Below are 25,901 nucleotides of genomic sequence, written 5' to 3' on the forward strand. Positions count from 1 at the left end.
TTTTGAACAGAGTTTGAGATGTCTCTGGGACACCTGGCTTGAAAAGTCTCATGGTTGACAATATAGGACTGGATATCTGGAGAAATATTGAGGCCATATATACATACGTATATGACATTATTTAGTAGCCAAAATGAGAGTAGATTAAAAAAAAGAAAAAGTGGTTCAGTATAAAACTTTGGTAGAGACCCATAGTTAAGGGACATGTCTTGAAAGGAATAGTTTCCCAAGAACCATTATGCCTGTTTTGTCTTGCACTCCTGGGCTTGCCTAAGAAACTGCTGAAGCCTATAAAATGTTTTGTGATCCACCTTCCTCCTCACATCCCATTTGTGATTTAACCATATAATCTCTGCCTTTTCTAAGACAGGACAGATTTCTCCTGAGTTCTTATCAGAAGAAATTCAGTGGTCTATACTCCGAAGCTAATTAATTAAACCACCACTTGATTATTGGCACTTTGTCTTGGACCTGATCAGTTTCCATTCACAGATTAGAGATCACATTAATAAAATTCTCTTAACTAGAGCACATAAATGGAAAAAAAGAAGAGAAATGATTATTAATAACCAAAGATCAAATTATCTAAAATCCTCATTTTAAAAGTAAGGTCTCTTGAAGGACATTTCTGTTAATGAGATTGGGTTAACTTTCTAGTTTGACACTCCCTCCCACCCCCCACCCCCAACTCCCACCTCCCCCATCAGGCAGGGTAACAATTGTACTCTGCTCAGGCTTGAGTGGGACATAACTCTTTTTAAACAGATTGCCCAAGGAAGGGGTTAACTTAAGTAAATTACATAATTAAATTTCAAGTCCAGTCCCCAAGTGTAAAATTCATTCTCTAATTGTTAACCAATCAGGGTTGATTCTTACCCCTGGGGAACACTTACTCTTCTTTGGGTATATATTGGGCAGCTAGGTGACACAGTGAATAGAGCACTGGTCCTGGAATCAGGAGGATCTGGGTTCAAATTTGACCTCAGATACTTAATAATTACCTGTGTGACTTTGGGTAAGTTACTTAACCCTATTACCCTGAAGGAAACAAACAAAAAAGGTTATATAAACTGCAAGCAAGCTACCATGATCATCTTTGGGCTGAGATAATCAAATAACCAACCATTCTTTTATTAAAATTTTGTCATTATTAATAAAATGATTAAATTACTCAGAAATTATGTCTCTCAAACCTTTGTAAGCACCATAGGAAGCAGCACAGGACAAAACCTTGGAATGCACCAAAAGTTAAGAGCCATGATATGGATGATGATTTAGCAAAGGACAAAAAGGAATTATCAGACTGGTAAGAGTATCAGGAGAGAATCATGTCATGAAAACCTAGAGAAGAGAGTGTCTAGATGGCAAGGTGGCAGATGCTTTACTAGAAGGAGCAGAACTGAGGGAAAAAAACTGTCTGATTTGGCATTAAAAAGATTGTTGATAACTTTGGTCTCAGTTTCCTCATCTGTAAAATGGGGATGATAATAATAGTAGCGACTGTACTGAGTTGTTTTAAGGATCAAAGGAGATAATAATTATAAAGAACTCAGCATAGTATTTAGCACCCACTTATAGTTAGTTATTGTAGCAATTTTCATGTATATGTTGGGCATTTTTTTCCCTGTATGGTTCATATGCAATGCAGCTCTCTAGTCAAAACTGCATATTCTCCTTTGAACTAATTTTTTTTTCAAAATAAACATCTAGTTGACTGATCTGTGTTCAGTAAACAGACACCCCTTATTTAAAGAAGAAACCTGTGTGTGCTAGAGGTTCCAGTTCGTATACTGTAGACATTCTGTCTTCAAAATCAAAGTCTAGTAGAACAGGGGAGTAGCACATTTTTCTATGGAGGATAACTTTAGTTATGTTTCCAGTTGAAGTTTCTGATTGATTGATAATATCTGGGCTCAGGATACAGTTGCCAGTCAGCCCCAGTTTTCCCTACTCTTTCCCAGACACATACTCTGGCAAAAACTTTCTATTCTTTTCTTCCCATTTATGCTTTTTCATTCATTACCCACTACAGATCCATTGGGAGGGGGAAGTGCATTTGGGGAAACAGAACATATCTTGTCCCTTCTCAGCTACCAGTTGAATCAATTGGCATTTTAAAGATTTTATTTCTTTAACCTCTTTCCTTTTAATTTTCCTTATAATATTAAATTGCTATTAGGAGAAAAAAAGGTGATCATGTACTATGAGATGATTTGTCTATGAAGGTTTGGAAATATCACTCTCCTAATGCAGTGCATGCTGGGTAAGGGCAAACCAATTAGAGAGACTTTCTCAAATTCCTTAATTTATTTAAGGAATTCAAACTAAACTTGTTTCCCTTTGTTTTGAATTTGGTGGGGAAAAGACTAATAAAAGTTTCAAACTGAAAAGTGAAAGTATAGAAGGGAGATGTGATTTTGAGGGAGAATAAATTCTGAGCAGCAGTTCCTGGGGTGGAGAGGTAGAACAATTGCATCAGAATGTACTTTGTCAAGGAAGCTACTGGGTATGTTGGCTGAACCAACATTACAAGGCATTTGGCAATTAGCAGCAACCCGTCCCCCACACACCTGAACTCTCTTCTCAAGGGAAACTCTGGGTATTACATATTCATTTTGGGACAATTCTGGCATTCTTTCACCTAGTTTCTGAGGTTATTCCATTAGAGTGGTCTGAAAACTCAAAAAGCTTGAGAACTACTTCCTATTTCCTCTCAAATTCCCTTTGGTCTGTGAACAGCCCCTTTTCCATCTTCCTCTCATACCCCATTAAGACAGAAACCATAAAAAACAAAAACAAAAACAAAAAACAGAAGGCAGAGAACTTCTTACCATCTAATTCTCCTTTCATTCCTTTAATTCCTGGAGGTCCTTGTGGACCTGGGTTTCCTGGAGGCCCCAACTTCCCTGGTCTTCCCTGGAGGCAGCTGGCCTTTTCACCTATTTAATGTGAATTATTTCATCATTTAAATTTTATATACATTAACCCTTCACCTATAAAAAATAGAATAAAAATTATTAATTTTTTTCCTGTAATGAACATAAGGAAAAACTTGTACACTTCAACTTTTGATCTTTCATCTTGAACTTGCTTCTTAGTATCATTTTAGGTCATGGGAATCCAGTGATTACATTAAATATAGTCTCTGAAGCTTATTACAAAGGAAACCAAGACAAATAGTGGTCAAGTGATTTATCCAGGGATCTATAATTTAATAAGTGTCTATGGAAGTTTTCTTGAAGAGAAAAATATTAGAAGATTCCAGAAAAGAACATTGAAACGTTGACCACTAAGTCATCTACTATTGGCAGAATATGTCATTAGAATCATTAAATCTCCACAAGGCAGCTAAGTGACCAGTGTTAGACTGCTGGGCCTGGAATCAGGAAGATTTTCCTCCAGAGTACAAATCCAACCTCAGGTTCAATCTCAAATATAACCTTACTTGCTGTGCGACCCTTGGCAAGTCACCAAACCCTGTTTCCCTTAATTTCCTCATCTGTGAACTGAGTTGCAGAAGGAAATGGCAAACTACTTCAGTGTCTCTTCCAAGAAAATTCTAAATGGAGTCATGAAGAGTCAGACTTGACCGAAAATGTTTGAACAAATCTATGGCTTTCCTGGGAAGATTGAGAATCTGCATTGAAAGTCCTTCAGAGAAAATATGTTATAAAGAATGATATGATAGTAAAGGCACTTAACAAAGGAATCTGAAGGCCTGGGTTCTAGCTCTATATCTGTTAATAGTTGGTTTTGTCTTTTGAAAAAGTCACTCCCCTTCCTGGGTTTCAGTTATTTTATTCATATATTGAGGAGATTGTGGAGATGTTCCATAAGATCCTTTCAGTGATTAGTACTACCATCTTACCCTTTTGCTCTTACATAGATTGCGATTTCTCACATACCTGGGTCTCCCTTTTCTCCCTTGGCTCCATGTCTCCCATCTCGTCCATCTCTCCCAGGTAGCCCAGTAGTCCAAGGACCATTACAATGAGTAGCTGAGTGCATCACTGGCTGCTTTTCTTTTCCCACTGATGTTGAGCAAGATCCAATGAGTACCCATTCTAGGAGAAAGAGTCTAAGCAGGTACAGCAGAATCATCATTTAAAACCCTGACCTGGGAAATGTCAAAGAGAATCATCTCAGATCTCCCTTCTGATTGGCCAGGATCAGCCCAACCCCACCCAAAAAAAGACTCCTGAATGAGAACTTCTTGTCTCAGAGAGAAGATAGAGCCAGAATCAGAGATTCCCTTACTCTCATCCAAGATAAGGAACAAGATCAACCTTCCATTTAAAAAAGATCCAAAGAGAAAGGAAAAGATAGCAATAGAGTCCATTCACCAATCCAGAGGTCTTTATGTTTTTATCTTTGTGTTTGTGTGTGTGTGTGTGGGGGGGGGGGCTGTCTATGTGTGGGTGTGGGGGTGACCCTGTTGGCAGTTTGACGAAATTAATGAAATCCTTCTCAAATGATATTTTTAAATAATTAAAAGGCATGCTAAAAATTAGATAGCATTGGAAAAAGCAAATGTAAGTTTATCCCCTCCAATTTCACAAACACTCTGAAATTTGGTCTAAGGACCTCAGGTGAAGGACTCCTGCTCTATCCCCTACCTCTGTGTGATTCCAAAGTGTGAAGAAGAAGATTGGATTCAGCAGGTTATGCTGACAAACCTCTGCCCAGGTCAATATTTTGTATTCAATTAACTTAATCTACAGCAGCACTTAGTATCTACCTCTCTGTTTACTAAAACTTATGGGAAACCTATAAATTATTGGGTAGAATAAATATTCTCTCTCTCCATTTTCTATGCCTAACATATGTTTTATGTTTTTTTCTTGTTATTGACAAGTCACAAAATGAGAAGCTGGTCTTTTTCTCTTCCTCCCTTTTCTCTTTTATGCATTGCTCAATATGACCTGAGGTCCCATTCTTCTTTCTGGAACAGAGATTACAGTATAAGAATAGAAACTCTATGGAGCACACAAGAAAGGGAGAAGATATGGAACTTACTCTCCAGTGGTCTAGTTGAGGACACAAAAGATAGAAGATAATTAACAATGCAAATGGAAGTCAAGCTCAGATTATAAGAAAGAATCATGTTTCCTATGAAATTAAGCATAATGCATCAAAGGGGAAAAAGGGTCATTCAATGAAATAGAAGAATTTCAAGTATGCATAAGGAAAAGACCGGAATTAAACCAAAAATTTTATCTCTAATATCAAGACCCCCAAGAAAGGCAGAAGCAGGGAAAAAGGCAAAAATAAAAAATAAAAATAAAAGGTTGGGTGAATTTAATGGAGCTAAACTGTTTACATCCATACATAAGAAGATGAATTTACGAATTCTTAAAAATTGTATCACTTCAAGAACAAGTCTAAAAGACATGCAATGGAAAATGCCATCCACATCCAAACAAAAAACTGAAGTCTGAAGGCAGAGCAAATCATTATGCTAAGTTTTTATAACTTCCTTTGTTTTTCTTTCTTATCTGACTTCTGTTGCCTTTAGTTCTGATTCTTCTTTTACAACATGACTAATATGGAAATGTTAAAAATCAATGTATCTGTGCAACCTATATCAGATTACTCAGTGCTCTTGGGAGAAGGAAAGAAAAGGAGGATGTAGAAAAACTTACAACAAGATGAAAGTTGTAAACTATCCTAGCATGTAATTGGAAAAAATAAATAAAATGACTAAAAATTGTATCACTAATAGTACAGCTAGAAGTTATATACATAAGAAAATATAGGTATATGGTGAATATGAGGGAATGATGTTAAAAATAATAAAGGATGAGAAAGAAGAGTACACTGGGTGCAGAAGGAAGGGAAAGGTAGAATGTGGTAAATTACTTTACGACTAAGTGTGAAAGACCTATTACAGTGGAGGGGAAGATAAGAGCATAGACATTAGGTATCCCCTGAAAGTTACTCTCATCAGTATTGTTGCAAGAAGGGAATAATAAAAACACAGTCATTTGAATATAGAGAGCTATTTTTCCTGACAGAAAAGTAGGAAGGGAAATAATTAAGTAGAAAGTGACAGAAAGGAGAGCAGATTGGAAGAGTTGGTAGAAAAAAAGAAAAACACTGGTGAAAGGACAAAAGACGAGAGAGTACAAAGAGGAAAAATTGGAATGGAGAGAAATGCAGTTAGTAATCATAACTGAGAATGTGAATGAGATGAACTCTTCCATAAAATGGAAGCAGGTAGCAAAGAGGATCAAAAACAAGAATCCTACACTAAGTTATTTACAAGAAGCACTCTTGAAGGAGATAGACAAATATAAAGTAAAGATAATGGCAGGAGCAGAATTTTTAATACCACAACTGAAGAAAAAAAAATCAAGAGTAGCAATTCTGATCTCAGAAATAGAGAAAGTAAAAATTAGACCTCACTAAGAGATATTGAATGAAACTGCATCTTGCTAAAAAGGTATTAAAGATAATGAACATAAATGCACCAGGTGGCATAGCAACCAGATTCTTCAAAGAGAGGTTAAGGCATTATGGAATGTAAAATTGATAATTTTGGTGGTTTTAAAATAAAATTTTTTTGTACAAACAAAAACAATGTGAAAAAGATTAGAGGAAAAGCAGAAAGCTGGGAAATAGTTATTACAGTAAATATCTTTGAAATAGGTCTCATTGAGAGTACTGGATCAAATTAATGAGAATAAAAACCATTCTCCAATTAATAAATGGTGAAAGAATATGACCAGCTTGTTTTCAAATGAAGAAATCAAAACTAACTCTAGGCAAATGAAGAATGCTGTAAATTTTGACTAGAGAAATGCAATTAAAACAATTCTGCAGTACCACCTCATCCTTCTCAGATTGGCTAATATGACAAAAAAAAAGGGAAAATAATCAATTTTGGAGAAGATGTGGGAAAATTGGGACACTAAAATTCTGTTGGTAGAGCTGTGAACCGATCCAGCAATTCTGGAGAGCAATTTGGAACTATGCCCTATCAAAAGTTATGATTTTATGTCAATTAGTTTATGTATAATGAAGTTAATAATAATAAATAATTAATAATAATAGTAATAATAATAATGATGGTGATAATAATTGGCTTTTTTCACAGACAGACTCTGGACCTGGGAAAACAAGGAAAACAATAACAGAAGTCATCATTCTATCGTGCCAGGTCTTGCCCCGAACTGTGCTTGCCAGTGTTAAGTGAACTGTAGCACTGTAACCTGACCTGTTCCGCTGCTCTGTAGTCAGGAAGCCCTGGTCTGTCCTAAGACTATACAATCAACTTAGACACCTGTGTTATATGGAAATAGGTGATTTAATTGTTATATTGTCCTGCTTAGTGGGTTTCTTCTGGGAAATTCATTCAAGTCTCAAATCTGATTGTTCTGTGCTCCACCTGACCTCTTATGATCATATATGAAATATCTGGCTCCACACTGCAAGATGAAGCTATTAAGGAATGGAGTAATCCCATGATTTGCAAGTTGGTTCCTTGCAAAGAAAGAAATTAAGAAACTGTTATTTATTTATGGACATTTTGTCTCTGATCTTTTTTGTCATGACCGGGTGAGAGATAACTTAGGAAACATTCAATTATCATTAATTGGTAGCAATGATTCTCTTATGGAGTGGTGGAGGAAGGAGCCTTGGGCTTTCTAGTATTTGGACTAGGATTAGGTGCCCTGGAAAATTTGTTGCAGAGTCCAGGTTCACTTTTCTAGTAAGTTCAGTGCTTCTGACCATACACTCCACACTGGGACTCAATTTTGATCAAACTGGACTTTCATTGTGAGAAACATTACAGAGTCCCTGTTTTTGACCAATATCACTCTGGAGTAAAGCCGATTTTTTTTTCTTTCTGGTATCTGGCACACAAATTGGCAAAGTTTTTGTGTGCATTTTCTATTTTGGTTTTCGTTAGTATTTTATTATTTCATTTTATTTATTTAAATTTATTCCTTTTTTATTTCATTTATATGCATAAATTTCTGAGTAAAGATTGTTTACTCAGTTATTTTTTTATGTGTGCTGAACTAGTTCAAATGAACAATTTTAATTGTCTTCTGTTAGAGTTGTGGAAACTTAACTCTTATAATTTCAATAGATTGCTAGCTAGCATAAGGGTGTATTCATTGCATCTGAAAATTTGTGTACTTGCATTTTGGTATTCTATCTTTACAAAATATTGGTATATTGTATCTACAATACAATATTTGTATTGTAGGTAATTGTTAGTTAAGCTGTGTTATACCTTTATATATATAATATATATGTATATTTGTATATATTTATATATACATGTATACACATATATAGGTGTGTGTGTGTGTGTGTGTGTGTGTGTGTGTGTATATATGGCATACACATATACATGTATACTTTTCAGATGGGATAATGGTGTTTTAAAGACTAAAGGGAAGTTACAACAGTTCCTTTTTTGCAAGTCCCAAGAAAGAATATTTGTTTTAAAAATCTATAAGAAATATGACACAGACCATCCTTCATACTATTAGGATTGGGTTAATTTGACTAGTGATATCTTAGACTTTACTGGCCCTATTGAAGTAGTTTTGATAAGACAAAGAGTATTTACAGCAGAAACTGATGGATAAGGAAACTTTGCCTCTGGTTTGGAACTTTAACAAATGACACTCAAAGACAAAGGAGAGCATAGATCTGAAATAGAATCAGTGAAGAAAAAGCTTAAATCATTTGAAAACCTTCTTCTTAAAACCCCCCAAACTACTCAGTTACCTAAAATATACCCACCCTTACAAATAGACTCCATTAGTTCCCCAGTTTCTATGTTCTCCTTCAAAGTAAAAAGTAAACTTTTCACAGGAAAAAAAAATGGAAAATTGCTAACTCAATCAAAACATGATTTGAGCCCCGGGAGTGTGGAGGACAAGGCTATTGTCAAGGAGTATCCTAAGCCTAGGGAAGATCCCATAGACTTTGCTGAGCAATTCCAAGTCAACCTGCACTCATATAGACCTGAGTTTATGTATCTGTAACATCTCATGGTTACCTTGGTAAGGAAGGTGAGACAAAGAATTGGTGTCAGAGAGCTGGAGGGGAAGAACAATAGGAGGGCCTAAAGATTGATTGGGACTTGGAGGGTTTGAAAAAAAAGAGCATTACTCACTCACTCAAGAGAAAAGTTCCTTAGGTCATCCACCTTGTTCCCTAGAACCATTGATTTAATCAAAGGTCAGTGAAACTTAACAAAGCAGTCTATCAGTTTTATGACTGTCTGGTCCAAGTTTTTGATCCCAGCTCCTGTCTCTAGCATGGTTATAAAATGGAACAAATTCAGTTAATTTCCTGATTTGTTAGTAATCTTCACCCACTGATCTCTAAAGAAATTAAGCTGCCTGGTCTTGATTGATAACATTCAGACTTTGGAGGGGCAGCTAGGTGGCGCAGTGAGGGGCAGCTAGGTGGCGCAGTGGATAAAGCACCCACCTTGGAGTCAGGAGTACCTGGGTTCAAATCCGGTCTCAGACACTTAATAATTACCTAGCTGTGTGGCCTCGGGCAAGCCACTTAACCCCATTTGCCTTGCAAAAACCTAAAACAAAAAACAAAAAAAAACCAAACCAAAAAAACCCCAAAAACAAAAAACATTCAGACTTTGGGTTTCTCCTTGAATCTGCAGCTTGTGGGCCATCCTAGCAGAAGAGGAGGAAATTTGTAAAAAAAGACCTTAGAGAAGAAATTTTTTTTTTCCTTGCAACCCTTTGCAGTTAAAACAACCCATCCTTTACTATCTCAGCAATCTACCCTTTACCCTTCCTTCCCTTACAGACAAAATTGAGGATAGGAATTTGTTATATTTATAGAAAACCCAGTCCCTGGAGAATTAGATTATAAAATTAGATCAATGGTAGAGGAGGAGAAGAAAAAAGATAAAACACCTCCCCCCCCAAGGAGTGAATGAAAGACATTCCCCACAAACCTGATCATTCAGCATGCCTAGGCTCCAAGGAAGGCTGGCAGGAAGGGTAGCAAAAAGAGGGGGATAAACAGACCATGCCAGTTATCCCCAGAATTCCTGTTGGAGATGTCCCCCTGCTCATACAGAGACAAGAGGTATCTGCTCTAGGTGACTGATTACCATACTCGTTGTTTTAAACCCTTCTGCCTCCCCTACTCCTCTCCTGTGAAGTCAAGAAAATTTCAGTTGTGGGGATTGCTTATATGAACATTAGCAGCCTTTATCTCAGAACCACTCTCCCTTTTTATTGGAGGGATCAGAGTCTTTCATCCTTTCTTCCTGTCCCTGAGGCTCCTAGCCACTTACTAGAACTAGAAGGTTACAGGTCACCATTTTGTTTGACTCAGAGGATCAACTTCCTTAGGAACTTTGTCCTTGCCACATCTAGAAATACCCCCAATCCCTTAAGATTCTTTCCCTTAACTCCTTCTAAGCATCTGATTCTTAATCATGTTCCTTCCAGCTTGTGGGCTTCAGATGCCCCTGATATTAAATCAGTTAGTGGTGACCCATCTATTGTACATCTGGATCCTTCTATACCCTTACCCTCCACACATCAATATGCACTCAGCAATGAGGGAGTTTGGCCCCTTATGGATGCCTATTTATCCAAGGCGGTTTTTTATCCCCCATGAACACACCCACTTTTCCAGTCAGTAAACCTGGTGCAAAGGGATGGTGGCTTGTTGCAGAAGTATTTAGAGCACCTATCCTCCCAAGTCTCCATTCTCTTCTTAACCTTTATCATCCTGGGCCACATATTTTACAGTAGTTGATCTTCTTTCTTTTCAGTCCCATTTGCCCCAATTCATTTTTTTTAACCTGGGAAGGATGCCAATACACCTGGATAGGGTGTTCCACAGGGATTCATTGAGTCAACATCCTACTTTTGACAGATATTAAATCAAGACTTGTGATCTTTAGATTTTGCCTCTGTTGCAGGATGTTTATAACCTCCTCCTTTGTTTCCATTTCCAAAATATTTTGGTTCAGGATTCTGTATATCTTCTGAAAGGTTTAGCAGTAAAAGGTCATAATATATCTTGAAAAACTCCAGTTTGCTCTCTCCTCTATAAATTTCCTGGGACATCACCTGTCTGCCTCTACCCTTTGTCTAGACTCTTCCCATCTTAAAGTTAACAATATTTTCTGTAGCCCAAAATAAGCAGTAGCTCCTGATTTTCCTTGATCCCCAATTTCTCATGCATTGCCCACCCTTTTTATGAGTGCCTGGCTCTTTCCCCAGAAGTTCCAAATTCCTTTGATTCTCTGAAGACTGTCCTCCAGCAGCCAGCAACTCTAGGACAACCCAACTATTCTCTTCCATTTGATTTATTTGCCTCTGGGAAAGGAGGGAATGTTCTTCTAGAGTTATACTACAGTACAAGTTTGGACAATGTGGCTAAAGGTCTCCCAGGCCTTTTTGCACAATTAGTAGACACAATCATCCTTGTTCCTTGATTCTTCCTTAATGGTGCATGTCCCCTCCCCACCATTCCATTGAAACACTTCTAAATTCCCATCTTACCCAACATTTGTCTTCCAACAGGCTAGTCACCTGGAAAGTGATTTTGTTATCTAAGACTAATCTATCAAAAGTGTAAACATACTCAATCCTATCTTTCTCCCTGAAGTGAAAAATGGGAATGAGACTTTAGATCATGACTGTGTAATGTAGCTGAATGTTTTGCTGCCCCCTCCCCCACATGAGGACTTAAAGGAGACTCCTTTAGAAAGAGTGGACTTTGGTATATTGATGGCCTCAGAGATGAGAAAGGAGTCTTGGCTACTGGTCATGGAATTACCATTTCCACAGAAATGATCGAAGCTTCATCATTACCTATGCCTATTGGACACCACAAGAAAAACCTGGGAGTAGCCAGAGGTTGTAAATTAGGAAGAGGAAAAAGGATTAACATCTACACTGACAGTAGGAATTCCTTTGGGATGGATCATGATTTGGGGTTGCTATGGAAATGTTGGGGCATCCTTATCTCCTCAGGACATTAAAAATCAAAAAGAGATTTTTTTTTTCTATCTCTATTAGATTACTTACTGCTTCCTTAGGCTGTAGCAGTAATTAGGATTCAAGGGCACAGTCAAGAAAGCACTATTTATGCCTTTGGACATGACTTGCCTAACCACTGCAGCTAAAACCACTGTCCTCAAATTCCTGAGGAAGTTGTTGGAAAGTAAAAGTTCCTAAAAGTACAAACATAATTATTAGCCTATTCATGTAGCCCTGAAGGCCTGCCCAAGCCTCTTTCCTTAACCAAAGAAGAGATAATCTGTGCTAAGAAAAAATTACACATGGCAAATAGGAAAAGACTTCAAAAGGGGGCAGTTAGATGGAGCACTGACCATGGTGTCAGGAGGACCTAAGTTCAAATGTAACCTCAGACACTTAATAATTACTTAACTCTGCGACCTAGGTCAAGTCACTTAAACCCATTGCTTTGAAAAAAATTAATAAATAAATATTTAAAAAAAGATTTGAAAAGAGTGATATAAACTTGATAAGTCTGTTATATGGGTTGGCTCAAATGGATTAATAGATCTTATCCTTCCCTATAATGGGAACCCCTTCATTCAGTCTATCATTGGGTACCTGACAAACTGGTAGAGCTAGCTCAAAGATATTGGTGAGGGAGTTTCCACAGGACTGCCCCCACTGCCTAGGAGATGGGCCCCAACTGCCCGAAGGACAATGCATGCAAGTACTGAAGCCAACTCATGGGCAGTTTCCTCTCACAGATGTGCCTTTTGAAAACTGGTAGATTGACTTAATCCAACTACCACTTGCCCTTGGTTACAAATATATTTTAGCTGGGGTGGAGCCAAGATAGTAAACTAAAGGCAGGGACTCCCCAGAGATCTCCCTCAAATCACTCCAAATACTTTTAAATAATGACTCTAACCAAATTCTAGAGAGACTGAAACCACAAAAAACTTGGTGAAACAATTTTTCAGCCCATGACAACTTGGAAGATCCACAGGATGGATCTGTTACACCAGGGTTAAAAAGAGCCTGCAGCATAGCCAAGGCCCCAGGGGAGCAAACTGGCTCCAGCCATCCAGGAACAGACTGCAGGCACCTGGGTCCCTGCCAGTGGTGGCAGTTTCCAGACCTCTCAGTTCAGGGATTGCCAAGGAGAACTTGGAAGGTCAGCAGGAAGACTCTTCCACACTAGAGTGACAGCAGAGCCCAGTCCAATGCAGGTCTCAGTGCAGACCTGGCCTCAGGAACCAAAGCAGGCCTGGGACGCTACCTGGCAGCTTCTTCCAAAGCATTCAGTATGCTATGGTAAAGGTCTTGGGAAAGAATGCAGTGGTCTCTTTGCTATCCCTGAGGCAGGACTCTGTTGCCTTAGCTTTACTCAGAACCAAGGTCAGAGTCTGGGGCCCCTGTCTCAGGAAAAAAGAGCAGAAGCACAATAGAACTTTCTGTCACAGTGGAGTAGGGACTGTCCTCATTCCTGGGCAAAATGGCGTTCTTGAGGTCATCCACATATCAGAGCACAGGGCCAAGAGATCAGTCATAACCTCTCATAAGATTTTGGAAGAGTTGAGAACTAACAGGTCCCTGGGGAAAAGGGGTATGTCTGCAAAAACAGCTACAAAAACCCTTGGGAGTGTGTCCTCCCATCCTGGAAGCAGAATCCTACCATATCAAAGAATTAAAATCAAGCCAAATGTTTAGGAAATAAGCAAACAATAGAATAAAAAATCCATTTATAAACAATTGCTTTGATCCTATGCAGGATCAAAACACACATTCAGAAGATGACAACGATAAAGCTTCTGGATTCAAATCCTCCAAGAGAAATATGAATTGATCTCAGACTATAGAAGAGCTCAAAAAGGATTTTGAGAATCAAGTAAAGGAGGTAGAGGAAAAATCGAGAAGAGAAATGAGAGTGATGCAGGAAAAAGAACGAAAAGACGAAAGACATACAAAAAAAAGTACTGAAGAGAATAACATCTTAAAAAAACCAGTTTGGGTCCTATGGGAAAAAGCAGTCCAAAACACCAGTGAGGAGAAGAATTCCTTCAAAAGCAGAAATGACCAGATGGAAAAGGAGATACAAAAAGCTCTCTGAAGAAAATAATTCCTTAAAATGTAGAATGGAACTAAGAGAAGCTGATGTCTTTGTGAGAAACAAAGGAACAACAAAATAAAAGTAAAAGAATGAATAACTAGAAGAAAGTCTGAAATATCTCACTGGAAAAACTGACCTGGAAAAGGGATCCAACAGAGATAATTTAAAAATTATTGGACTACCTGAAAATCTTGATCAACAAAAAGAACCCACATGTCATTTTTTTTCAATAAATTGGAAAACAGCCCTGATGTCCTAGTAGCAAAGGGTAAAAGAAAAATTGAAAGAATCTACCAATCATATCCTGAAAGAGATCCCAAAATGAAAACTGTCAGGAATATTATAGCCAAATTTCAGAACTCCCAAATCAAGGAGAAAATATTACAAGGAACCAAAAAGAAATATTTCAAATATCGTGGAGCTACAGTCGGGTTAATACTAGATTTAACAGTGTCTTCCTTGGACTTGAAGAGCTTGCAATATGATATTACAGAAGGCAAAAGAGCTTGGAGTACAACTGATAATCAATTACCCAGCAAAACTGAACAGACTCTTTCAGGGGGAAAAGATGGATGTTCAATGAATTAGGGGAGGTTCAAACTTTCCTGATGGAACAACCAGATTTTAACAGAAAGTTTGATCTTTAAGTACAGGACAGAGGTGAAGCATAAAAAGGATGAATGAAGGAAGAGCAAATCACGAGGGACTTAATGATGTTGAATTGCTTATATTCATGCATGGGAAGATGGTACTGATAACTCATATGAAACTTCCCATTCATTAGGATAGTTAAAAGGAGCATATTTAGACAAGAAACACGTTGGGAAGATATATTAGTAAGATGGAATTAATGGGAAAGAAAAAATGGGAAGGCAGGGAAAAGAGAGGTGGAATGGGACAAGTTATGTCAAATAAAAGAGGCAAGAAAAAGCTTTTTTCAGTGTAATGGGAGAGGGTGAAGGTGAGAGGGATTGAGTGAACCTTACTCTCATTGGAACTGGCTCAGAAAGGGAATAACATATACACTCAATTGTGTATAGAAATGTATATTACCCTAGAAGAAGAGGAGAGAAAGGGATGGGACAAAGGGGATGGGGTATGTAGATGATAGAAGAGAGGGAAGATCAGGAGAGAGGTTAGATGCAACACATTTTTGAGGAGGGATTAGATGAAAGTAGAGAGGGAATAAGATAAATGGGGTGGAGGGGCAATAGGATGGAGGGAAATACAGCTAGCAATAGCAACTGTGGGAAAAATATTGAAGTAATTTTTCTGTTAGGCTTATGAAAAAGAATGGTTTCCATGCCAAAGATTGAACTGATAATGTCTGAATACAGATTGAAACAGATTTTTCTTTCTTTATGGGGGGGTAGATTCACTTTTACAACATGACTATTTGTAGTAAGGTTTTTCATGGCTACATTTTTAACCTACATCAAGCAACTTGCTTTCTCAATGAGGGGGAGTGGAGTGGGGTGGGAGGAAGAAAGAATGTGAGCACAATGGTTTGAAAGTAAATGATGAAACTTGTCTTTGTTTGTAGCTGGGGAAAAATTTTAAAATAAAATAATTTTTTTAAAAAATATGCTCTAGTTATGATCTGTATATTTTTCTGGTAGGTAGAAATGTTCTCCTGCCCGAATGTCACAAACTCTGGAGTAGCAAAACTCCTATTAGAAAAAAAAAATCATTCCATTATGGGGAATTCCTAAAGAAATACTTAGGGTTAAAGGTAATCATTTTTTTTTCAGGTTCTCCAGACTCCAGGGCTGGTACTCTAACCACTTCACCACCTAACTGCCCCTTAAGGCAATGGGGTTAAAAGTAACTTGCTTCTCAGAATGGTCATGGAAGACAGCTTGGTCTTACAAGGTCTTCCAATGGTCAGAATGATAGGGCAATTATTAAGTGTCTGGGGCCAGATTTGAACTCATGAAGCCAGATTTGAACTTTAAGTAAAATCCATTATACAGGAGCTTCATTAACTAATTTTCTTTCATACAAGTCAATTCCTCAGCACCTCCAATGTGTCTGCCACCCCCAAACTCCAGGAATGGCTGAAAGAGTTAACTGGATATACATAAGACTCCCTTGTCTAATTATCTGAAGAGCTAAGTTTCTCCCTGTCCCAAACCTTTCCATTAGTTTTGCTAGACTTTAGATCTAGACTATTTATTTCTTATCAGTTCAGTTCGTATGAACTACCAATGCCACTCATCCCATAGGTAGAGAACACAGCCTAAGGGATCTTTCCTGCAGTCCTGTATTAGGTTGGCACAAAAAATATCAGAGATTTATCACATTGTTTCAAAGTCCCATTCTTTAGAAATCCCAACTGAGATTCAATCCCTGATCCAATCCAGTGACTGGGTCTGGTGAAAAGGATAGATACAAGAATACTCATTGGAACTACAATGGAAAGTTTCCTTTGAAGTCCTGCTCACCCCTCCCACCCCCACCCCTGGGCACTGCTGCAAAGCTCTGGGCAGTAGAGTCCTGTATACATCTGATGCACTTCAAAAGGGCAGTACTACCCACTTTTATTGTAGAACCCACAGGTGATCTGTCCTTTAAAATCAAATAGGGTCTGTAGAAGCCAACATCTGAGGTAGACTGCTGTTCCCAAGACCTCCACTCTGAGAAACAATTAACATCTATGATGTAGACCATAGCCTCAAGAAACTGGACATGAGGCTTGCAATTTCATCATCCATGCACTAAGACTTTTCTGTCTACTTGACAGTGTGCACCTAGTTTTAATGATTTCACAGAAGTAGCAGTTTGATTTTCTTAGAACATAAATTTAAATTCTATGTTATAGGGGCCGCTAGGTGGTGCAGTGGATAGAGCACTGGCCCTGGAGTCAGGAGTACCTGAGTTCAAATCCAGCCTCAGCCACTTAATAATTACCTAGCTGTGTGACCTTGGACAAGTCACTTAACCCCATTTGCCTTGCAAAAACCTAAAAAAAATTTAGGTTATAGGTAATGATAAGTTTTTGGCTGTTTAAGGATAATTCTTGGGACTATATTTTGAGTTTTAACTACCAGGATGGTTGTCTGGATTGACATAAAGCCATTAATAGAGAATTCCTGGCAAAGGAAGTAATTGATAAACTACTCCTTATTTACTGGTACTCTGTCTCTGGCCTGCTTTGTTAAGACCAGGTTAAGAGACAGCTCAATAAAATCTCAGTTAAGAACCTAAAGGGCAACAAAACTAAGCATACCATTTGATTCAGTACTAGCACTAGCTCTACATCCCAAAGAGATCATAAAAAGATGAAAGGACCTACATGGGCAAAAACTATTTATAGCAGTCCTTTTCCTGGTACAAAATGTTAGAAATGGAGGGAGTGCCCATCAGTTGGGAAATGATTGAACAAGCTATAGAATATGATTGTAGTGGAATACTGTGCATTAAGAAATGATGAACTGGGGGCAGCTAGGTGTTGAAGTGGATAGAGTACCAGCCCTGGGGTCAAGAGTACCTGGGTTCAAATCCGGTCTCAGACAATAATTACCTAGCTGTGTGGCCTTGGACAAGCCACTTAACCCCATTGCCTTGAAAAATCTTTAAAAAAAAAAAGAAAAAAAAAGAAATGATGAACTGGCAGATTTAAAAAAAAAACCTGGAGAAATTTGTATGAACTGATGCCAAGTAAAATAAGTAGAACCAAGGAAACATTGTACATGGTAATAGCAATATTGAGTGATGATCAACTCTGAATAAAACAATGATCCAAGAAAAGCACAAATGACTCAAAAAAGGAAAACAAGCAGATAAAGATCTGATGGACTCAGAATGCAGATTGAAGAATATTATTTTTCAGTTACTTTATTCTTTTTCATTTTTTCATTCTTTTATTTGTTTCTTCTTTCACACTATGGCTAATACAAAAATATATTTTACATGATATCATATTTTCTTGGTTTTATTTTTTAGTTTTTTTCTAAGACAATGGGGTTAAGAGGCTTGCCCAAGGCCACACAGCTAGGTAATTATTAAGTGTTTGAGGCTGGATTTGAACTCAGGTCCTCCTGACTCCAGGGCCAGTGCTCTATCCACTGTGCCACCTAACTGCCCCAATAGCCCATGTTTTACTAAGTTGTCCCTAACCTGGTTGTGACAAAGCAGATCAGAGACAGAGTGCCAGTAAATCAGTTGTGGTTTATTAATTACTTTCTTTGCAAAGAACTGATTTGCAAATCATGGTATTACTCCATTCCTTGGAGCTCCACCTTGCTGTTGTAGAGCCAGATATTTTGTATATGATCATAAGAGGACAGGTGTATTTGAGACTTGAGGGATCCTTCCAGGATAAGTCCACCAGGCAGAACAATAACAAAATTTACAATCACTTGTCTGCATATGACAACAATCGAAGTTGACTGTATAGTCTTGGTACAGGATAGGAAGGGCTATACTGCTACACTTCAGTGAACATAGATAAACACAATTCAGGGTAGGCCCGGTCATGATTGAATGATAACTTCTGTTACTGTTTTCCTTGTTGTCCCAAGCCCAGAACCTGCCTGTGAAAAGGGTCTCTAGAAGTCAAAGTATTCTTATTAAATTCATTACACATGTTATACTAATCAATATAAAATCATAACTTCTGGTAAACCTATATCAAATTGCCTACCATTTTAGAAAGAAGGGAGAGAGAAAAATTTGGAATTCAAAATCTTGTAAAAATGAAGGTTAAAAATTGATTTTCCTTTCAATTTTTTCTTGACCTTCATCTTCAACTATTTTTCAAATTTCCCAGTTATTGAACCATCCCTTGTTACAAAGATTAAAAAAACAGAAAGAGGGGAAAAGCAAAACTAACCCACAAAGGAACTGATAGTAAAGGGACTATATAGGTGAAAGAAGTCAATGCTCTAAGCCAAAACTTTGCATTCCAAAGGTGGAAGTTCAGGTACTGTAACAGGGTGATATTAGAAGTTCTGGAATCTCTCAAATCATATTATGCAGGTTGAGGTTGGAGGTAAAATGTGCCCCACGAACATGTAGGATTCTCACAGAGTACTTTGAGTAAAACCTGTTCCCTAAACTATATTTGTTAAGGCTATCCAACAAGGCAGAACACTGGAAAGAATCAGAACATTTTCTCTCCCACTACATTTGGAATGCCTCTCCCTGCCTATCTGTATAATGTTCATATAGATGTCTTATTGTGCCTTTCCGGGTTCTTTTTTAACTGGATTCCAGATCACAGGAAAGCATGGATCATTGAATTTTAGGACCATGACTTTGGAGTAGGAAGAAAAATCGGAGATCATTCAGCCCCATCCATATATTTTGTAGACAGGGAAACTGATGCTCAGAGAGGTTAAGTAATTCATTGAGGATCACATGTATAATACATAATAGAGTCAAGATTATATTATAAAGTCCTCTGCTGCCAAATCTAGTGCTCTTTCCATCATATCATGTGCCCTCTCTTGTGGGACAGAGGTAGACCTGTCTTGATCTCCCTGATGACTACAATATCCTTTATGTTTGTTGATATCATGAGAAAGCATTGTTCTCTGTTCTTTCATCTATCTGGGTTCTATTCATGTTTTAAAAACTAGTGCAAGTACTACTTTCTCTATGAAACCTTCCATGACTATTCTGACCTGTAGAGATCTCTCCTTTGTTTTGCCTTTAGTGGGGCAGCTAGGTGGTGCAGTGGATAGAGCATAAGCCTTGGAGTCAGGAGTCTGGGATTTCGAATCCAGCCTCAGACACTTGACATTTACTAACTGTGTAACCCTGGTCAAATCATTTAACCCTGATAGCCTCGTATCCAGGGCCATCTCCAGTCATCTTGATTCATATGTGGCCACTGCATTCAGATGACTCTGCAGGAGAAAATAAGATGAATGACTTAGCACAGCCCCTCCTTACTCAAATCCAATTCATGTGCATGTTATGGTATCACCTTCCTGATGTCATGGTCTTCTTCAAGAACAAAAGACAAACATCATCATCATCATCATCATCATTGTCTTTTGTATTTTTCTTGCCTTTATTTGGTGCTTATGACTGATTGAATGGATGGGTGGAAAAAACATTTCTTAAGCACTTCCTACATGCCAAGCACTGGAGAAAGAAATATAAAAATAGAGGCAATGATCAATAAAGTCACTTAGAAGCACCCTCGCTGAATCTCAGTTTCCTCAATTGTAAAATAGTGGTTCTTGATCTAAGTCTCCCTGCAGTTCTATTGCTATGAAAATATCATTGTGTGGATCACCTCACAGCCATGTTGGAAAGAAAACATTTTGCAGTTTCCACAAAAAAAAAAAATGGACTTTTATTGTTTGCTACTGTTCCATTCTAGTCATATTAGTTACTTTTTTGCTCTCAAAGCTCTTCCTGGACAAAGGTACAGAGAAACTTGGGAGGCTTTGTCCTTTCACCTGGTTTCCTTCTTGAACCAACTCAAGTCCCACTTTGGAGGAGGGGTCCTTTCCCAGCCCCAGTCCCCAAACTCCAAATGTCTTCTGCTTTCATATTACTTTCATCTACTCTGTAAATATTTTAAATGTACTTAGTTCTTTCCATGGTGCCTCTCACATTAGCATGCACACTACTTGAAGAGAGGGACTGTTTAGTGGTCTATACAGGGTGCATAATGAGAGTTTAAGGAATACCTGTTGACCACACGCTGGGCTGTTTTTTTTAAATCCACACAATCAAAAATCCAGTTAGTAATTTTGTCTACGTTGGTCTTCTGACTCCAAAGAGACAAGTAATAATGATTTTGTTTGTAACTTTTGGTGAAGTTCATCTTGTGAAACAGAAGTGCTTGAGATCCCCACTGAAGTTGGGAAGGGACCTTTAGTAGAACTGCCTGGAAAATCTAAAAGGGAAAGTGAAACAATGAGGTAGGAAGTTACCCTTAGCCTACTGGGACAGTCAGTTATTAATTAAGATACAGAAAAAGAGAGGAAAATGAGCATTTGACTGAGTTGTGACAATGCTTGGAAAGTAAATTTGATATGGACTAGAACTGGATTCTAATGGCTTTGTCACTAATTATATGACCTTAAGTGATTCCCTTTATTAGTTCAGGCTTCAGTCAGTCAATAAAGGTTAATTACCTACAGTGAGGCCATTGTATTAAACATTGGGAATACAAAAAGAGGAAGGAGATAGTCTCTGCCCTCAAGAACTTAATGGGTAAGACAATAGGTAAACAAAAGTGTGCAAACAGATATAGATTCAATTATAAATAAAAGAGGGAATCCTGCTTTATAATCAAGGGAAAAGAAAACTTCATATAATTGAAATTTGAAGAAAGCCAAGAGGGACAGATTAGGAGGGAGAATATTCCAGGGATGGGAGACAGCCACAGTAATTTCCCAGAACTGAGAGATGGAGCATCTTGTTTATGTAAAAGTGAGGAGGCCAATGTCATTGGATGGAAAAAATACAGGGCTTTGAATGACTCTGAATACTGAAGAATTTTGTATTTGATCCTAGAGGAAATAGGGAGTTACTGAAGTTTATGGAGTAGGAGGGTGACATGATCTTATTGGTTTTCCTCATAGCATGGAAATTCTTCGAAAACTAAGACTGTTACATGTAAATTTTGCTTATATTCCCACAGTTTACTGCATGCCTGGCTCATGGTAGAGTTTTAAAAAATATTTGCTGGGTGGCTAGATGGCACAGTGGCTAGAGCACTGGCCCTGGAGTCAGGAGAATTTGAGTTTAAATGTGACCCCAGATGCTTAATAATTGACCTAGCTGTGTGACATTGGGCAAATGTTTGTTTGACAGTCTCACTGAATGATATATTCATTAGGCAGGATTTTAGACTTTTTAGGGAAGCAAGACCAAAAAAAAAAGCACTTTTTGTCTTCAAGGAATTTCTTTTATGTATATAATCATATGTACATATAAATGCATATATATATATATATAAATATGTGTATATGTATATGTGTTAAGAGATATTAGCAGCTAAAAGGGGATCAGGAAAAATTTCATATGGAAGGGATCACTTGAGCAGAATTTTGAAGGAAAAGGTTTCTAAGAGATAGAAGGGAAGTGACTAAACATTCCCGTCATAGGATGTAACCAATACAAAGGCATAGAGAGAAATAAGAGAATGTCATAAGGAGAGGGTATCAAAAAATGTCAATTTGACTGTGCATAGATGGGGAGGAATGTTTAATAAGATTAAGAAGGAATTGGATAGCGACTTGGTCTTAGTAAAAAGTCTTTGAAAGCCAAGCAGATTTTTTTTTTAACATTTGATCCTAGAGGTGATAGAGAGTTGATGGGGTTTATTGAGATGAGGAATCCATGGTCAGACTTTCACTTTAGGAAAATGATTTTGACTCTTGGGAGTAGAACATATTAGATTGGGAAGAGACCAACTTAGAGGCTGTCTCAATAGTTCAGATGACGTGTATTAAAAGTCTAAGCTGGTATTTACTACACATTATTTTGTCTAAGATACTGCCCTAGGATGTATTAAGTGACTTCTGAGGTTCCTTCCACTTCTAAAATGCTGTGATTTGGGGGGGAAATTATGATTTTTACTAAGAAAGGTTGATAATGGGGCAGCTAGGTGGTGCAGTGGATAGAGCACCAGCCCTGGAGTCAGGAAAAACTAAGTTCAAATGTGGTCTCAGATACTTAATAATTGACTAGCTGTGTGACCTTGGGCAAGTCACTTAACCCCATTGTCTTAAAATAAATTTAATAAAAATTTGATGATTCTCTCTCCACTCCTCTTTCTTTTTCTAGGCTTGCATTTTTGCTGTTTTTTAACTTGAATCAATGATTCCTGAAGATTTCCCACTGCCTAAATTATCTTAAAGTTCAGTTCACTATTTGACTCCATAATACTCAGATAGCTACAGAAAATGGGATCAAATTCCACCAACAGTCTCCAATATGATTGTTTTCAGGAATAATTGTTCAACTCTCTTTCCCAAGGTGGAGACAGTGTCCAGTTAAAACACAATGACTAATGTTTTGTTAGGAAGAGTGTGTATGTGCACAAATATACATCACGTGTCTGTTTGAGTGTGTGGAATGTTTCTATAACTGCTGAAACCTAATGGAACTATTTATGGTCCTACCTTGGATTGCAGTTTTTTTTTAAAAATATGGATAACTTTTGTTTTAAAGTTTCTTACATTTCCCAATGTATTTCTCTTGCCTGCCTTTCTCGAAGAGACATCCTTTGTAATTAAGAAGAATTTTAAGAAGTGGGGGGGGGGAGAAAAAATTGCCAATTAACCATTGCATTGAAAAAGTCTAATATTTATATGTAATTTTCTATAGCCATAGATTCTTCTGCAGTGAAGCAAAGGGTAAGGGAGAGGAGAGATGTTGATTCATAGAGGAGAATCTACCCATAATTATATAAGTGGAAGGGGAATTTTGACTGTAGTAATAATAGGATATTTGGAAGAAAAATCATCTGCTTACTGAGTCTAAACACAAGTTCAGAATCCTTAAATGGCCTCCTACTAGCCAGGATAATAAGCAGAAAGTAAACAAAGCCTTATGTGATCTCTCCTTTTAGGCTTGGTAGTTCTGATTTTCCCTGTGACCCTGGTTGCCCTGGAGGAACTGTTCTGGGTGCATCTGAGCACTTGGCCTATGGGGCAATAAATAATATTCAGTATTTTTAAAATATTTACAAAGTAAATTTTGTTGTTAGTTTTTGCTTCATAAATGGTCTTTACTGTGTTTGGCCACACCATTTCTTCACCACATGCAATTGAACTTTTTGAAACAAAGAAAAATTGCTGTGGTGTTCAAATTACCTGGAATAAACAATAATTGAAATTTCATTATGTGACAGTAAAAATCATATTTGTGTGCATCTAATGACACTAAATTAATTCTGTATATTTTACTTTGACTAGATGAGACCAGTAAAAACTGATTTCTTCATTTTGCATTATTCTTTGTCATTTGGATAGTTATTTGGAATATACATACATCTTCCATTAATCTCTTGTGTTTTTAATTCTGGGATTTTAAAAGAATAGCTATTTTCTTCAAGGAAACATGCAGAAATTGTACTCTCAATGATTACACTTCAATAACTATAAGAAGTTTTTCAGAGGTTAGTATTTCAAGAAGTATTTCAAAGATCTTTCAAGTCCCCAAGTATTGCAGGATCACTTTGACCAAAACAAAAAGGGTAATGAAATGAAAATGAAAACAATATGAAGAGCTGTCAGAATAGTTTAATTGATCCTCAGAAAACAAAAGAGCTTCATAAGAAACTGTTAGTTGGAAGAATTGTTTCTGATCACTCTATAGTGTGTGTAGACTTCTTTAAGTTTTAAGAACAATAACTCTGGTTGAAAATCTTAATATCATTTAACAAAATTTTCAATGATGTTATATGAAAACAAATATAATAAAAATTAGAAAAAGATAATTTTTACTAATGAAACTCATTTTTCATTCAAATTCTTTTGTATTTCAAACTATTTTCAGAAGTCCAAATAAGAGAGATCTGGACATCTTCATCAGACTCTAGAATATTCACATACCCCACAAAAAAAACATTTTGGGCAATTATTTTACATTCATTAAGCCTGGAAATTTTGTCCCAACTGAATAAAATTAAAAATTATGATAAATCTACTGATATGATGAAAAACAGAATTGTTTTGGTATTATAGGAATTCTCCAATAGCAATACAACTTTGTTACAGGTCCATGAAAAGTTAAAAAAAAATTATTCCAGAATTGGAGAGGAAAATACTACAGTGATCTGGAAACTTTTTTGAGATAAAGCTTATTAAGAGTCTATTATCAATGTTAGATTTTGAAAAAATAACTATTTTGAAAGGTGTAATTAATATTTAATGTGATAAATGTGTTTTCAGGAATTAAAAATTAAAATGCATATGTCAGAATATGGTTAACAGTGCTAAATTTAACAAAAGCTCACAAGAAATGGAGTATATATTGCATACTGATAGTTTTTGAAAGACATAAAAGCATAAGACTTATTATATGTCAGAAAATGTAATTATTATATACTGTCCCAATTAATTAATTAATATGGCACTGTAAGGGAAACCACTGTATGGAGAATCATATAGTACTCTACACTCATAGTCTTGTTTCTTTACATAAATGGAGTAAAAGAAGCAAAAACTATTTCACTATGAAAAATATGTGCACACCTGAAGGCAGTATAAAAGAAACTGTTTACCACCCAAAAGAATTTCTACATATTCATGTCGGTATTCAATGTTTATTTTAAATCTTACTAAGCAAACAGTATTCCATGGGTTTCTCCAAAAAGCACTTCTGGATAGTGAGATTCTCAAGAAATTAGGAAGTTGTTTTATATACTGTCAAGCAACATAAGACTTGAACATAATCAAAATCCTTCCTTTGATTACTTGGAACCTGAGGGTACCACATTGCCAGAGCTGAATAAATAGAGTGTTTTGAGCATCTCACTCCCATGTTTAGAGGAAAGATTTTTAGATAGAGACTATATCTAGAGAAACATTTCAACATTAATAATGAATATGATCTCATGTAGAATCTAAACTCCTAGAAAAAAGGCATCCATCACATGAAAATACTTAGTAAAAAAATCTCATGGGGAGTGACAACAATTATCCTGTACCTGAATCTCCCTTTTCTGCCTTGAGTCCATCTTGTCCATCTCTTCTGGGAGCTCCATTTACTCCAGGGTACACCAGAGTTTAGAGAAAAGGGACTCAGTCTTTTCACTCGAAATTGTCTCTTTACCAAAATGATGAAGAGTGGGAACCAAGAAAAGACATTCATCCTTCAATCATTGAATGGAGAGAAAG

The 25,901-nt window shown here is 37.1% G+C and overlaps 1 protein-coding gene and 1 long non-coding RNA gene across 8 annotated transcripts in view; one reads left to right on the forward strand and one right to left on the reverse strand.

The window, feature by feature from the left end:
• Positions 1–25,901, forward strand: part of LOC141520978 (uncharacterized) — a 77,140-nt gene that overhangs the window by 38,284 nt on the left and 12,955 nt on the right. The window lies entirely within an intron of this gene.
• Positions 1–25,901, reverse strand: part of LOC141520976 (pulmonary surfactant-associated protein A-like) — a 39,393-nt gene that overhangs the window by 11,740 nt on the left and 1,752 nt on the right. For 3 of the 7 annotated variants that reach the window (XM_074232983.1, XM_074232985.1, XM_074232984.1), the window contains exons 2-3: positions 3,906–4,117; positions 2,832–2,939 (exon numbers count right to left, since the gene is read on the reverse strand). In XM_074232983.1, the coding sequence (XP_074089084.1) occupies positions 2,832–2,939; positions 3,906–4,104 (307 nt within the window). In that variant the 5' untranslated portion in view covers positions 4,105–4,117. Of the gene's footprint in view, positions 1–2,831; positions 2,940–3,905; positions 4,118–25,711; positions 25,877–25,901 lie in introns of those variants that run through there. The other 4 variants (XM_074232982.1, XM_074232981.1, XM_074232986.1 and 1 more) reach the window with 3 other exon arrangements.

This window comes from Macrotis lagotis, chromosome 4 (genome assembly GCF_037893015.1).
Source record: "Macrotis lagotis isolate mMagLag1 chromosome 4, bilby.v1.9.chrom.fasta, whole genome shotgun sequence".
Lineage (NCBI taxonomy): Eukaryota > Metazoa > Chordata > Mammalia > Peramelemorphia > Peramelidae > Macrotis > Macrotis lagotis.